The 12,559-nt window shown below is 36.8% G+C and overlaps 1 protein-coding gene across 2 annotated transcripts; it reads left to right on the top strand.

Annotated features, from left to right (window-relative positions):
• The first annotated feature begins 285 nt into the window (after positions 1 to 285).
• On the top strand, positions 286 to 10,698 carry LOC111471691 (heterogeneous nuclear ribonucleoprotein 1-like). 2 transcript variants are annotated; one of them, XM_023117419.1, is made up of 14 exons: positions 286 to 444; positions 641 to 786; positions 943 to 1,038; positions 1,863 to 1,928; positions 2,006 to 2,071; positions 2,265 to 2,350; positions 3,794 to 3,839; positions 4,068 to 4,122; positions 5,825 to 5,901; positions 5,998 to 6,154; positions 6,239 to 6,363; positions 9,568 to 9,672; positions 10,144 to 10,305; positions 10,411 to 10,698. In XM_023117419.1, exons 3-14 carry the CDS (start codon positions 997 to 999, stop codon positions 10,471 to 10,473), a joined length of 1,050 nt encoding a protein of 349 aa, XP_022973187.1. In that variant the 5' UTR covers positions 286 to 444; positions 641 to 786; positions 943 to 996; the 3' UTR covers positions 10,474 to 10,698. The 2 variants fall into 2 exon arrangements, with proteins under 2 accessions (XP_022973187.1, XP_022973186.1); XM_023117418.1 differs by having other exon boundaries at positions 287 to 444; positions 949 to 1,038.
• The last annotated feature ends 1,861 nt before the right edge of the window (positions 10,699 to 12,559 follow it).

The raw sequence follows: 12,559 nt of genomic DNA, 5'->3' as shown, positions 1-12,559 counted from the left end.
TCCAACTTATTTTATTCTTATGAGGTTATTGTTATGTTTGAAATGAATTTACGAATATTTAAGTTCACGACAACGTTTAAGTAAATTGTTTAAAAATAAATTTTCACACCATAAGGGTATTTTTGGCAATTTGATGTTAAAGTTATAACTTTGAAGGAAGGACCCACCCACGACTATAGGCGGACGCGTGGCATAAATCCAATGCAACACTACCATTGTTTCTGTACAAGCTGACCGCACAGAACAATTTCTTGTTGTGCTGTCGAAGTCAAAACTCGAGGACCTTAAACATGGATGAAACCTTTAAAGCCCTTTCCGGCCCGTCATAGGGAGAGAGGAGAGAGAGAGGAGAGAGAGAGAGAGAGAGAAGGGAGAGAGAGTGGGAGAGAGAGAGAGAGACCTGCGTTAGGGTTTTCTGGAAATCCCAGAAATTTTGATAATAAGGTCAGTTGAGCGCGTTATCCACAGATATATACTTCTTTTTTTTTTATGTCTGTTTGATTTGTTATTTTGAAGCTTTAATCGCCAAGAAGAAATTGAATCAGGGAAAAAAAACGAATGATGAAATCGGTGAGATCGATTTGGTGTTTTGCTATTGTGTGTGAGAAAGAGGTGTGCCTCTTCTTGTTATCATGTGCAGGGAGCGAGTGCGAGAGATTTGGGGAGAGTGAGCGTGGGTCTTAGAGCGAGCGAGCGAGGAAGAGGAGGAGGAGAGAGATATACTTTCACTTTTAGGGTGATTTCTCTGCGTTTACTGCGCCATTCATCATGGATCGGAAGCTAGTGGTCAGTATTTTCTTCTTTTCCTATTCGCTACGTGATTTTTTAGTTGTTTCTTCTATCAAGTAATCGGATTTCCCCCAATAGGTTTTTGATTAGGTGTAGGTTAGTTCCTGTTTTCCTCATTAGGTTTCAATTCGTGTTATTTATTTATTTTATGAGATTTAGGTTCTTGGTATTCCATGGGACATCGATACAGAGGCGCTGAGAGAATACATGAGCAAATTTGGGGAGTTGGAAGATTGTATCGTCATGAAGGTTTGCCTTTTACATTCTTCTGGTGTTACATTCATACTATTCATTCCTTCTTATGGTGTTCAAGAAAAAATTATTTTTCCTTGAACCCAGTGTTTTATAAAAGAGCGGTTGTGCACTCGAGCAAAGTCCCCTCCGGGTTTAAGCCCAAGGCACAACATATTAACTATTTATTTTTTGTAAATAACTTTTTCTATACATGAAAGTAAATATTATTATGACTAATAGGATGATGAATTGTTTAAGAAATTAGATATTAGAGTTTGGGGATGAAAAACCAACGTTTTTATGAATATTTTTAGTTTCTTCCTAGTACATTACTGAAAAGAAAAGTAGGACTTCAAGCATCAAAGTGCCCACCTCTAGCTTTGAGGTGTGCACCGCATCTCAAGTTGGCCTTATTAAGGATACCTCACCTTTTTGAAGCGACGTGCCCACTGATGGCCTAAGGCTAATTGTAAGAAATTTGTCTAACTATTAGTTAGGCCTTGTTCTCTTGAATGTAAACCCTTTTATATATGGCTAGTTTTGATTCTGGTGGCTTCTCTTGTTGGGCTATGGTTTTGGATGGGCCCACACACACACACACACACACACACACACACACATATATATATATATATATATATATATATATATATATATATATATATTTGATGTTTAAATAATGGAAGTTTCTTTCTTGATGAAATATAATTTTTTTTTTCTGTTTTTTTTTCCTGATTGAACATATGTAGATTGTTTATGTGACTAATTTTGTATCGTTACATCTTTTTTTTATCTCGAAGTCCTTTTATCTTTATAGTCATGACTTTTTTCTATGCCAGGAGAGGTCAACTGGTCGTTCTCGTGGGTTTGGATATGTGACATTTGCAACTGACGAAGATGCTAAGGTAGGAATGTGTTCAATATTTTTCTCTTTTTGCTGACTTGATGTTTCCTGATGCCTAACATCTCTTTTTTGTTGCAGAATGCACTGTCAAGTGAACACTTTCTTGGCAACAGAATGATGGAAGTCAAAATTGCCACACCTAAGGTTAGTCTCGCTCTCTCTCTCTCTCTGCCCTTTACTTATTTGCACCCCCTTACGCACATTTTCCTTCTCCAGAGGGGTCTTCGTTTTTTTATTATATTTTTTAATAAATAAATCATAAGAAGTGCGAGTTCTTTGTTTTGATGTGCATGCATACAACTGAATTGGAGACTGACTTCATATTTTTTGTCGACAGGAGGAGATGAGAGCTCCTCCAAAGAGAGTCACTAGAATCTTTGTAGCAAGGATCTCACAATCTGTGACTGAGGCTGCCTTCCGCAGGTAATTTGGTGTGATTTTGTGCTCTTTCTTCTTCTTCTTCTTTTTATATTTCACCTTTTGAGTGAAGATTGTCAGTGACTATATGAAAATGAAAGTTTTCAGTTACTAATATAGAAAAAGGGAGGTTCAGTATATTTGAAACATATGTTTTGAATTGAAAACCACCTCCTGGAAATGTTTAAATTGTTTATTTCTGGAACTGAAATGGAAGAATCTCATAGTAGGGATGAACGGTTAATTTTAAGGGGGATAAAAAATCAAATTTCCGGCCCATTCTTAAGCATATTTACTTCATCTTTCTGTCATTCCATACTTGAATTCTTGGGAACATGGACATTTTAGCTAGGGTAATATTTTCTATCCATATCATGTTGAATGTTCCAACGATCTCACATTTGTTGTACATGTGTTGGATACTTGTTAGCACAATTGATATTTATTAAACATTAGTTGAAGATAGTAAATACTAGTCTAACCTTTGGTAGATACATTTGAACATTTGTTAAATATATTAATGGTAGAAGTGTTAATTAAAATAAATATTAACACTGGACAAAATAATATATTTTGGGAGTAAAATACGTCAATTCTTTTTATAAGCATGCAAATATATAGGCTTGGTGACTTTAGATTTCTGTAGGTATAAAAACTGTATATATCTAGAACAATTTATATTTTCAATTAGTGTGTCCTTCGTGTTGTGTCTATGTACTGACTTTTAGAAAATAACGTTTTTTCATATCTGTTAAACTATTGAGATTTGTTAAAATATACATTTTTCAAATACATAGGATTGGCGACTTTAGATTTCTGTAGGTATAAAAACTATTTATATTTAGAACAATTTATATTCTTAATTAGTGTGTCCTTCGTATTGTCTCTATGGTCTACAATTTTAGAAAATAACGTTCCATCATACCTTTTTAAAGTATACAGATTTATTAAAATACACATTTTTCCAAATATATATCATTTTTATGCCAGAAGGAAATTCAAAGTCAATGAGTATATGCATTGATATGCTTAAAAAAATTGTTTGATATATTCCACTCTCAAAAAACTTCTCTCTGGGGCCCTTCAGTTTGAAATGGGGATACTGGCAGGGACAAATTTTTAAAAATTTAATTAGGGGATCGATTGGGCATGGATTTCCTACTTAAATATTTCCCCAAATTATTATAGTTGTATTATGTCCTTAAATGCAACTTTCTGGGAAAGCCATCATCCTGATGGGATCTTGGAGAGGAGTTTTAGTATCCATCAGACAGCATCTGGCCATGTAGAATCAACTAAGACATTAGTCAAGCATTTTGTAGCATAGTTGCAATGTTTGTCTTCAGAAATGGATACATGCTTTTATTTATGATTTGACGACCCTTTTTCTAGTATGGTTTTCAATTCAGGATAAATATGAACTTTACGGTGTTCTAATGTTTGTTGCAGTCATTTTGAGAAATATGGAGAGATAACAGATCTTTACATGCCAAAGGTACGGTTTCGTCTACACCAAAGTTGGAAATTAGTTCTGTGGTTCTCCTACCAACTGTGATGTATAAAAGTACATCAGAAAGGGGATTTTTATTCTTATTTTTACTTGTCAGGTGTCCATGTACTATGCAAATTGGGAAACATACATTTTATATATTGATTTATGACCACATATGGTTCACCCATGCTCATGTGCAATCTACAATGTATTACTTGATGAATTATTCAGGACCAGGGATCCAAAATCCATCGCGGAATAGGTTTCATCACCTTTGCAAGTTCAGGTTGGATTATATTTTTATATTGATATGTGATTGTAGAGTGCAAGTTGTCAATTTTAGTTTGTTTATTCAATTGCTGAAAATGTACCATCCACACTGGGATCCTTTTAATTTGTCTATTGAGTAGTTGAGTTTTCTGATACTGTTCAAATGGCATGATTATTATTATTATTATATTGAACCAAGCTTCGAACAGGAATAAGTAAAAGAATATAATGGACATACAAAAAGAGTCAAACTAATAGAAGGGACTCCAATCTAACAAAATAAAACCTGAAGGATAATTGCAGAAGTCCTCATGTACCAAAGCCTACAGATAAACTTAAAACCTTACAAGAGAGTGAGAAACCAAACCTTCTGTATTTACATCTGCTCCTTAGCTCCTAGCATTTATGTCTTGCCTTGTTTCTTGAATTTAGTCTGAAAGGAAGTGTAGTGAAAATGGCCAATTGATATAAACAGTGGTTAAATTACAGTTACGAATGGTAGTTTAGTTTTCCTTGCCTTTGTTTTCTCTCTTTTTTTCACTGAGCTCATGAAGATAAACATCTCAAAGAAATGCCATCTCATAGAAATTCACGTTCTTTTCTTGGTTGGTTGACCCTGGTTGAAGATTCTTGATGTCATCTAGAGGTTGTCTTCTCTTGTTCTTAGGGCACAATGGTATGCCCTTTATAATGGGTGGTGGAGGATCTGGACCATATCCTTTGAATGTCCACCTTTAGAACTTGTGATTTGGAAAATTCTCCCAGCTGTTTGGATGATTTATTTATTATTAATAAGAAACTGATATTTGATTGAGAAATATTTAAGAATCTACAAGGGGATTGAGTGATTTTGATTGATCCAGTTATCATGAAGGACGGAGGGAGTTTGTTTTACATAATGATTTTGTTCAATGAAGCATAACAGACTTGACGGGTATTGGACACTCCAATGCTTGTAAGAAACTAGGTAGGAACTTGTTAGCTCACATGCAATAAACATTAGTTGTACTTGTACAAATTGACTACAAGTTGGGGGAAGTTGTTTGGCATGCATTGAACATTTGTTAACCATAATGAATAGCACATATTAACACATGTCATAAACAATAAATTTTGAGGGTGGAATCGCATATAAATACAAATCTAAATTTTAACAACTTCAAATTTCTCTCATATAGTAATGATATATACTTTTAAGACTCTAAATTTCACTAAATGTATCCTTGGACTTTTTTGAAAGATAATGTAGCACCATGTTTTTGGCAAGTTTTCTCTCTTTTTTTTTTTGGATTTACTTTTGAACTTTTAGATAGAGAGTATAAACAGTTGTTTTAACCGATTGAGAGTTCTTGGGATAAAGTTGGGACGTACCCACTTTTATAGTTCATTTTTTGAGTCTTTTTGACTAAATATTGTTGTAATATTTATGCCATTAATTCTTGGATCCTTTTCTTGTAATTTTTTGTTTTTTTTTGTTTTTGTTTTTTTTTATGATCTCCTTTTGGTCGGACTTCATCATGCTTGTTCATGAGGGCTTTTTTATTTTTTATTTTTCCCTTAGTGTACCTTGGCTTGATATTGCCACTCTTTCCTTCCAATTTTGTTTTCTTGACAATACGCATTGTATGGTTTCACATTTATGTAAAATTAAAGTGCCTTTTCATGGTTGCCTTTTGTTCAACGTGAAGGCATTAAATGTTGTAATTTTTATCTTGCAGAATCTGTGGAAAGTTTGATGGCTGAAACTCATGAATTAGGAGGTTCTACTGTGGTTGTTGATAGAGCAACCCCCAAGGCAAGATTTTGCAATTGCTACTTAACACAATATATACCTAATTTTTTAGTTACGTATTAAATTTATATGTCTAATAAAAGTTTGCTATATTTCCAGGATGATGATTTCAGGCCCATTGGGAAAATGCCGCAAGGGGGTGGGGGTGGTGGTGGGGGTGGATATGGCGCATACAATGCTTATATTTCTGCAGCAACAAGATATGCAGCACTTGGTGCTCCTACCTTATACGACCATCCAGGCCCAGTTTATGGGAGTATGTATTTCTGTCAGTGCCTTTGTTCATGTGATGCTGGCCTGGGTAAATATTGTTATGATGATTTACCGTGTTGTGGAGCAGGAAGGGAATTTCGAGGGATGGGAAAAAAGATTTTTGTTGGTAGGCTCCCACAAGAAGCATCTGCTGATGATCTCCGCCAGTACTTTGGTAGATTTGGCCGTATATTGGATGTCTATGTTCCCAAGGTAAAAACTAAATTTAGTTAATGCTGCTGCTTTTGTGAGAGTGGCTGATTTGAGAGATTTGAGATAGGCCTTAAGTTATCGTTATTATTGACTAATTGTCTCGACCCAATTTTTGAACTTCCCGGAGCACGGATTGTGACGTGGGCTGACTCGACGGGGTTAAAATACAGTAGATCTTTTCGTGTTTTAAAAACAAGAGACTTGGAAAAGTTTAGAACCTTTATTTACAATTTTAAAATATGGTTTGTAAGGTCGGATACACAAGGAAACAAAATTCAAAATGATAGACAAAAGTAGAAATAAAATGGTGGAGGCTCTTGACCCTAGGTTTAGATCTCTGTGGCACTTGCTCCAAATTTGCCCGCCCACGACCAACATCAAGTTGTCACTTGAAAAACATGTAAAAACTAGATTGAGTATAAATCTCAGTAGGCTCTTAATTGTGTCTATGGTGGACGCTAAGATATTATACTCTATAACCTGACAAAATGCTTAACATGGTTTTTGGTCTAAGGACTTTGGTCCTAAGTCATGGGCCTTAAGTCATAGTGCTTGGTCAATCTGGTGCCTAGCCTTTGCTTATGTACTTGTATGATCCCTTGTCCTTGGACGAGTTTAAGGATAGTCGATCTCATTGGGCTGTCCACTTCCACTCCATGCACAATGCTTAACACTAGTCCGGGTCCTCAAGCACTCCCCCTGGAAGATCTACTTGGTTGTGAACAACATGAACTCAATCATAATATCTATGTCGGGATTTGGATCAGGATTTGAAATCCGTATTTGATCATGTTGCTTCGACATTTCTCTGCGTACCTTGTGACATAGTCTGGGTTCTAACATCTTGCGTAGCAGGCCATCCTGCAAGAAATTTGGGCCATGCATCCCACCTAGGTGGGGAAGCATGCAATTATGATGCACTTGTATCAGGAGGTCTAGGGTAAATTTGGGCATAAGATGGGCTTGAATAGAGTAGTACCTAACAGTTTTGAGTGTCATGGTAGGCTTAGGGCTTGGTTTGTGCAAAGTTCTGGGATCCAGCCTACTTGACTGGGCTCTTGACCCTAGAGCGACATTTTAGGTCATAAGTTCATGGGTTCTAGCTCTAAGGGTCCATGATAATGCTTAAGTCACAACCTAGGCATAAGATGTGTCATTATGTTCACAAGCCCTAATACAAACATATAGGTCATAATCATGTCAACATTTCATGATCCCATACATAATGTCATAGGTAAGAGTCATGTCTGGTTCAAGTCCCTAACTTATGGTTCTTGACTCTTGTTCCTTAATTCTTAGTTATCTTAAGGTTTAGATTCAATTCCAACGGATTCCTACAAGTAGATCTTGAGAAAAGACCAAAATGGCTACTTGCTCGGTTGTGTTCAGGACCTTGGTTCTCGCAACCCAGATGTCCAAAACTCTCCCATTTTTCTTGTATAGGACCTTAGGGAGTTAATTTTAAGGAACCAAAAACAATTGGGTGAGAAATGGTCTGGAAGAGGGTTAAAAACCACAAAAATCATGGAAAGGTGGTTTGGGTGTAAAGAACCGGCCATGTCATTGTCTTTGAATCTCAAGACTGAGGGAAGATGATGTACTGTGGCTTGATACATTTGAACTTTGCCTCCTGTAGTCTTGTACAATGGTTATCTCTCCTCGGTTCCTTCTACGAATTTGTAGAGGAGATGTCAAGGAAGGCCTAAGAGCTGGTCTCCTGGACTTTGGTGTACTGTAGACGGAGTTATTTGCCGAAGAAAACCCCCTTGAAAACCAACCTTCTTGCTGGAGCTATCCCATGGCTATCCTCTATTCGTTTAGGCACTTCTTGAGCTTATTAGCCCTTGAGTCCTTTCACAAGAACCCTCCTCTTCCCCTTAAGCTGATGGGACAGGCCTCATGTGACGAATTTGTGTGTATCTTTTCAATTTGAGGGTCAAAGGCTATGGTTTTATGTGTCAATAATAGCGATTTAGCTTCTTATTGGGTGGAGCATTCTAGGCGTCCTCAGCCCTCGATCCCTTCATGAAAAGGTTCCCTTTAGATAGCACAAATTAAAAAAGAATTAGTTTAACTCGGACTCCCAGAAATCAAATGGAACATGTCTTATTGGACGAAGTTTTGTGTGAGCTTTGAATTGGATTCCCACCCTTTCCCCGAATGTGGCTTCTAAAAACTTGAATTGGGGGAATGTGATCTAGACGTTTTTCAACCTTTGTGCTCGTAAAGGAAACTTGTTGGAAGTCCTTTTATGAAGCTGAAGAAAGTGGTTTGGGCTCAATTGGTGGGTGCAGCTTCCAAATTTTGATGAAAACTGAGAGCAAGAAATCCAAAAAAGAAATGCATATTTCTTAAGTTTGGATGATCCTTAGCTCTTGTTTCTTGCTCCAAATCCATGCCCAAGGTTCCACATACCTTGAAAGCTCCCGAATTGACCTGAATTTGGAGTGAGTTTTTGGAATTTTCGCCAGAAAAATCCCCTCCATCCCCAGCCCCTTACCGACTTAAATTTCTAATTTCCGCTGTTGGATGTTTAGATGGCAGGGAATGTGATCTAGATGTTTTCAACCTTCATGTTCTAAAGGAAACGTGTTGGAAATCCTTATGAAGCTGAAGGAAGTGGTTTGGGCTCCATTGGTGGGGTGTAGCTCCCAAATTTTGATGAAAACCAAGAGCAAGAAATCCATCCTTGCCCAAGGTTTCCTTATTTATAGCCTAGGCCTCATTTTCTTGAATTGACCTGAAGTTGGAGTTGAGTTTTTGGAGTTGTCGCTTTTCCTAATTTCCACTGTTGCATGTTTAGCTGGCAGGGTTTCATTGGTCATATAAATAATTCAGGCGATGTTGACGGTTGGATTATCAGTCATTGGAAAAACACTCCGATGAGCCAAATCTAAGCATAATTTGTGTAGTAGGGCTGTTTTTGCGAAAATCTTTTGGAGCTATTTTTCAAGGTTCTCTTTTTCAAATTTTTTCTAAAATTCTTTTTCCTTATTTTGGGCACTTTTTCCTTCTTGGGCCGGTTGAGATTCCTTTTCTATAATTAATTAAAAATTGAAGAAGTTTCATAAAAATGAAAAATTACATTCTTGCCCTCCTTTACTATTTCTTTCCAACTTTTTTAGGGCCTTACAAAATCATGTTTGGGTGTTATTAATTTCCTCTTGGTCATTACAACTCCCCTTGTGTGTTACATTATTATAGGATCCTAAAAGATCCAGTCATCGAGGTTTTGGTTTTGTAACTTTTGCTGAAGATGGTGTAGCGGATCGTGTATCTCGAAGATCTCATGAGATTTGTGGACAACAGGTATGCATCTGCCTGTCACTTTGCATCCTAGAAAGAATCATAATTGTCCATTTGAACATGTGCTCGAATGCTTAGATTAGAGTGTTTGTAGACGGTATAATACTTTTTGGGTTTGGATCCCATTCTGTAATTTTTCGTTTTGTTCCTCTATGTAGGCTCTCTCTGTGGTGGGTTGATTCTTGTTTTTAGTGGTTGAAACTAGAAAGTTGTCAGTCTTGCTGTTTCCATACACACTTCAGTCTGGCAGATGTTTTACTTTTCCAAATCTATTTTTATGAGAAAGCAATACTTGATTTGAGGTTCATTCTGCTGTTGGTCTGTCATTTAGGTGGAGTGGTTATAACTTTATAATTACTACAAAAGCTTTAATCATGGATCATGAAAAATTGTTTGTTTGCGTAGTGTTCTAATAACGCCTTTACTTCACGTCAATCAAGAATATAAGCTCACCGTCGCAGTCGGAATCTGCAGGTTGCTATTGATTCAGCCACTCCTCTTGATGATGAAGCTGGAGCTGGAGCAGCTGGAGCAAGTGGAAGTTTTATGATGAACAGCGCCGCAGAATCGTTCGGTGGCTATGCGGGACCTATGAGGACTTATGGAAGGATGTATGGAAGCCTGGATTTCGATGATGTAAGTGGCGCTTCTTCTGTTGTTTTGGTTCCAATTTGAATTATATATTTAGGTTTTTAAAAGTTACTTGGGAACATGATTTGTGTTGTTGTTGTTGTTATGCAGTGGGGTTATGGAATTGGTGGAGGAAGGCCATCTAGAGGAGACTGGAGGTATCGGCCATACTGAAGAATTGGCCTATAATACTATCTATGAGGAAGAAAGATAAATGTATGCTTATTGCATTATTTATTTATGCTTTGTTTTTTGTTTTGTTTTTTTAAAAGAACTGGAAAACCTCTCAATCACGTATGGTTGTTGTTGGGCAGGTTGTGGTTAGAAGTGTTATTAGTCGTTGTATTCTTCTCTAACTCTGCTTTCAAATTAATCAATTTTTGGAATTCTTAGGATGCTTTTTGGATGACTAATTAAATATGTTATTTTCTCATTCTCTCTGTTTCTTCCTTCAATATTCACTTTAATGTTTCTCCACTTTTCAATTTTTTTGACCAGAAATATTTGTAGGAATTGACTAGGACCTTGTACGTATGGACTGTTAGTATGGTTGAAGTACGAAATGAGCATGAAAATAGCTAGCTAAGCCTAAAAATAGCTAGCTAAGCCTAGGATTATGAATTAATGACGGTTTATCTCAGATTGCATGTCTTAGGACTTCTCCTAGGAAGAATTTGACTATGATTGATCTAAAGTCTTTAAGATCTTGGCATAACTTGATTGACCATAAGTCATTTTAAGCGTTAGGTGAATAATTGAGTTATAGTCAATATTTTGACATAATTGTGAAGAATGGTCAATTTTGATGATTTTGAGTTGAATATTCATTAAGAAACACAAAAATTAGTTTTCATCTGGAGCAATTTTTTGGACATTTTCCATCCTGATACTATTGAATACTATTTGATGGCCAAGATACTCTTTTGAATTGGAATTAAATAATGCCGATTATCTAAGAACTTAGTGACGATTTGGGGATGAAATCTGGCCATAGGAATGATGAACAAATTTTGGATTGAAAAACATAAGTTACCTTGTTCGTGCTCCCTTCCTGTTGCCATCTTCGGTGGGTGTCCCCCTATCTCTAAATTGAGCTTCTTAGAATTGTGAGGAAAAGAAAAAGTAGCAAAACCCTACTTAGGTCATTTTAAGTGTTAGGTGAAAATTTGAGTTATGGTTTAACAATTTTTGATATTACTGCGCGACTTGAGTATGTTATGCAATGGAACTCAAAATGTTAGGTTATGTTGTAGTTATGAGATATTCTATGTTATGGAATATCTTGTTGACCTATTATCCCATATGAAATTATGTGTTATACCATGTTAACACACTACATTACAAGATGACGCGAAATGATTAAGTTATGTATAAACGATGGTAACTTACATTACAAACACATGCCATGATTTTAAACTATAGGGATTTCATGCATATTGTGTGATCATGTGCATTATGATACTTTCTTGCTATGATTAGTATGGGTGCATACACTATGGTATTATGATATGATATTTTGCAAACCAAGATACTATACGTGCTCCCTTCCCTCCGCAGTATACCAACAACATGAGTGTATGCTAGTCGAAAGTCAGGTCCAGAGGTACGTATACGAGCTCGCTTGGGGGTTCATGTGTGCGTACTTGGGTTGCGTTAAGAGAAAGTACTACACATCTGATTCTGTCCGGATTGGAAGTAGAGGCCAAGACCATGTTTTGATGTTTTATGAAATGATAGGTCCAAAACATGATTGTATGCGATTACATTTTCAGGGTTGCTCTGCCTTTAGAGGGGTGATAGGTCCCAATGATGAGTCCCAGATTCGTACTATAAACCTGCCTTTAGAGGGGTAAGGGACCACATGGGTAAACTGAGTAGGTGATAGGCACACAAGGTTGCTCTGCCAGATCCTGACTGTATGGTTTTTCCTTGCAAGGCTTGCCGGTTAACCTAACACATATGTATTTAGACGAGATGACATACTTTCCAATGAGATGTGATGAGGCTGCGCCTCAAGCAAGGATACCGAATGTTCACTATTGGAGCTATGTAAGCATGAGAATAGAAAGTTAGTTCACCCCGAGATGAGATTCGTCGTCGAGGAGATTTGCGACGCTAAAACTTGGTGGGTAGTTTCCAAACCCAGATAGGGTCTACGACACATAAGAGAATTGCTCAGAATTTTGAGACCTATTTAGAAGCTCAAATAGCTGTGGAATTAGGCTCGAACTCCTTAGAGCTAAAAAAAAAAAAAAAAAAA

This window comes from Cucurbita maxima, unplaced genomic scaffold (genome assembly GCF_002738345.1).
Source record: "Cucurbita maxima cultivar Rimu unplaced genomic scaffold, Cmax_1.0 Cma_Scf00055, whole genome shotgun sequence".
Lineage (NCBI taxonomy): Eukaryota > Viridiplantae > Streptophyta > Magnoliopsida > Cucurbitales > Cucurbitaceae > Cucurbita > Cucurbita maxima.
The sequence above is the reverse complement of the archived record's forward strand: the minus strand, read 5'-3'. Positions and strand labels throughout refer to the sequence as shown.

Excerpts from the sequence above, each read along its gene's own strand:
- LOC111471691 (XM_023117418.1), top strand. Across the intron at positions 3,840-4,067 it reads CAGATCTTTACATGCCAAAG|GACCAGGGATCCAAAATCCA; the intron begins GTACGGTTTCGT and ends TGAATTATTCAG. Across the intron at positions 4,123-5,824 it reads CATCACCTTTGCAAGTTCAG|AATCTGTGGAAAGTTTGATG; the intron begins GTTGGATTATAT and ends TTTATCTTGCAG.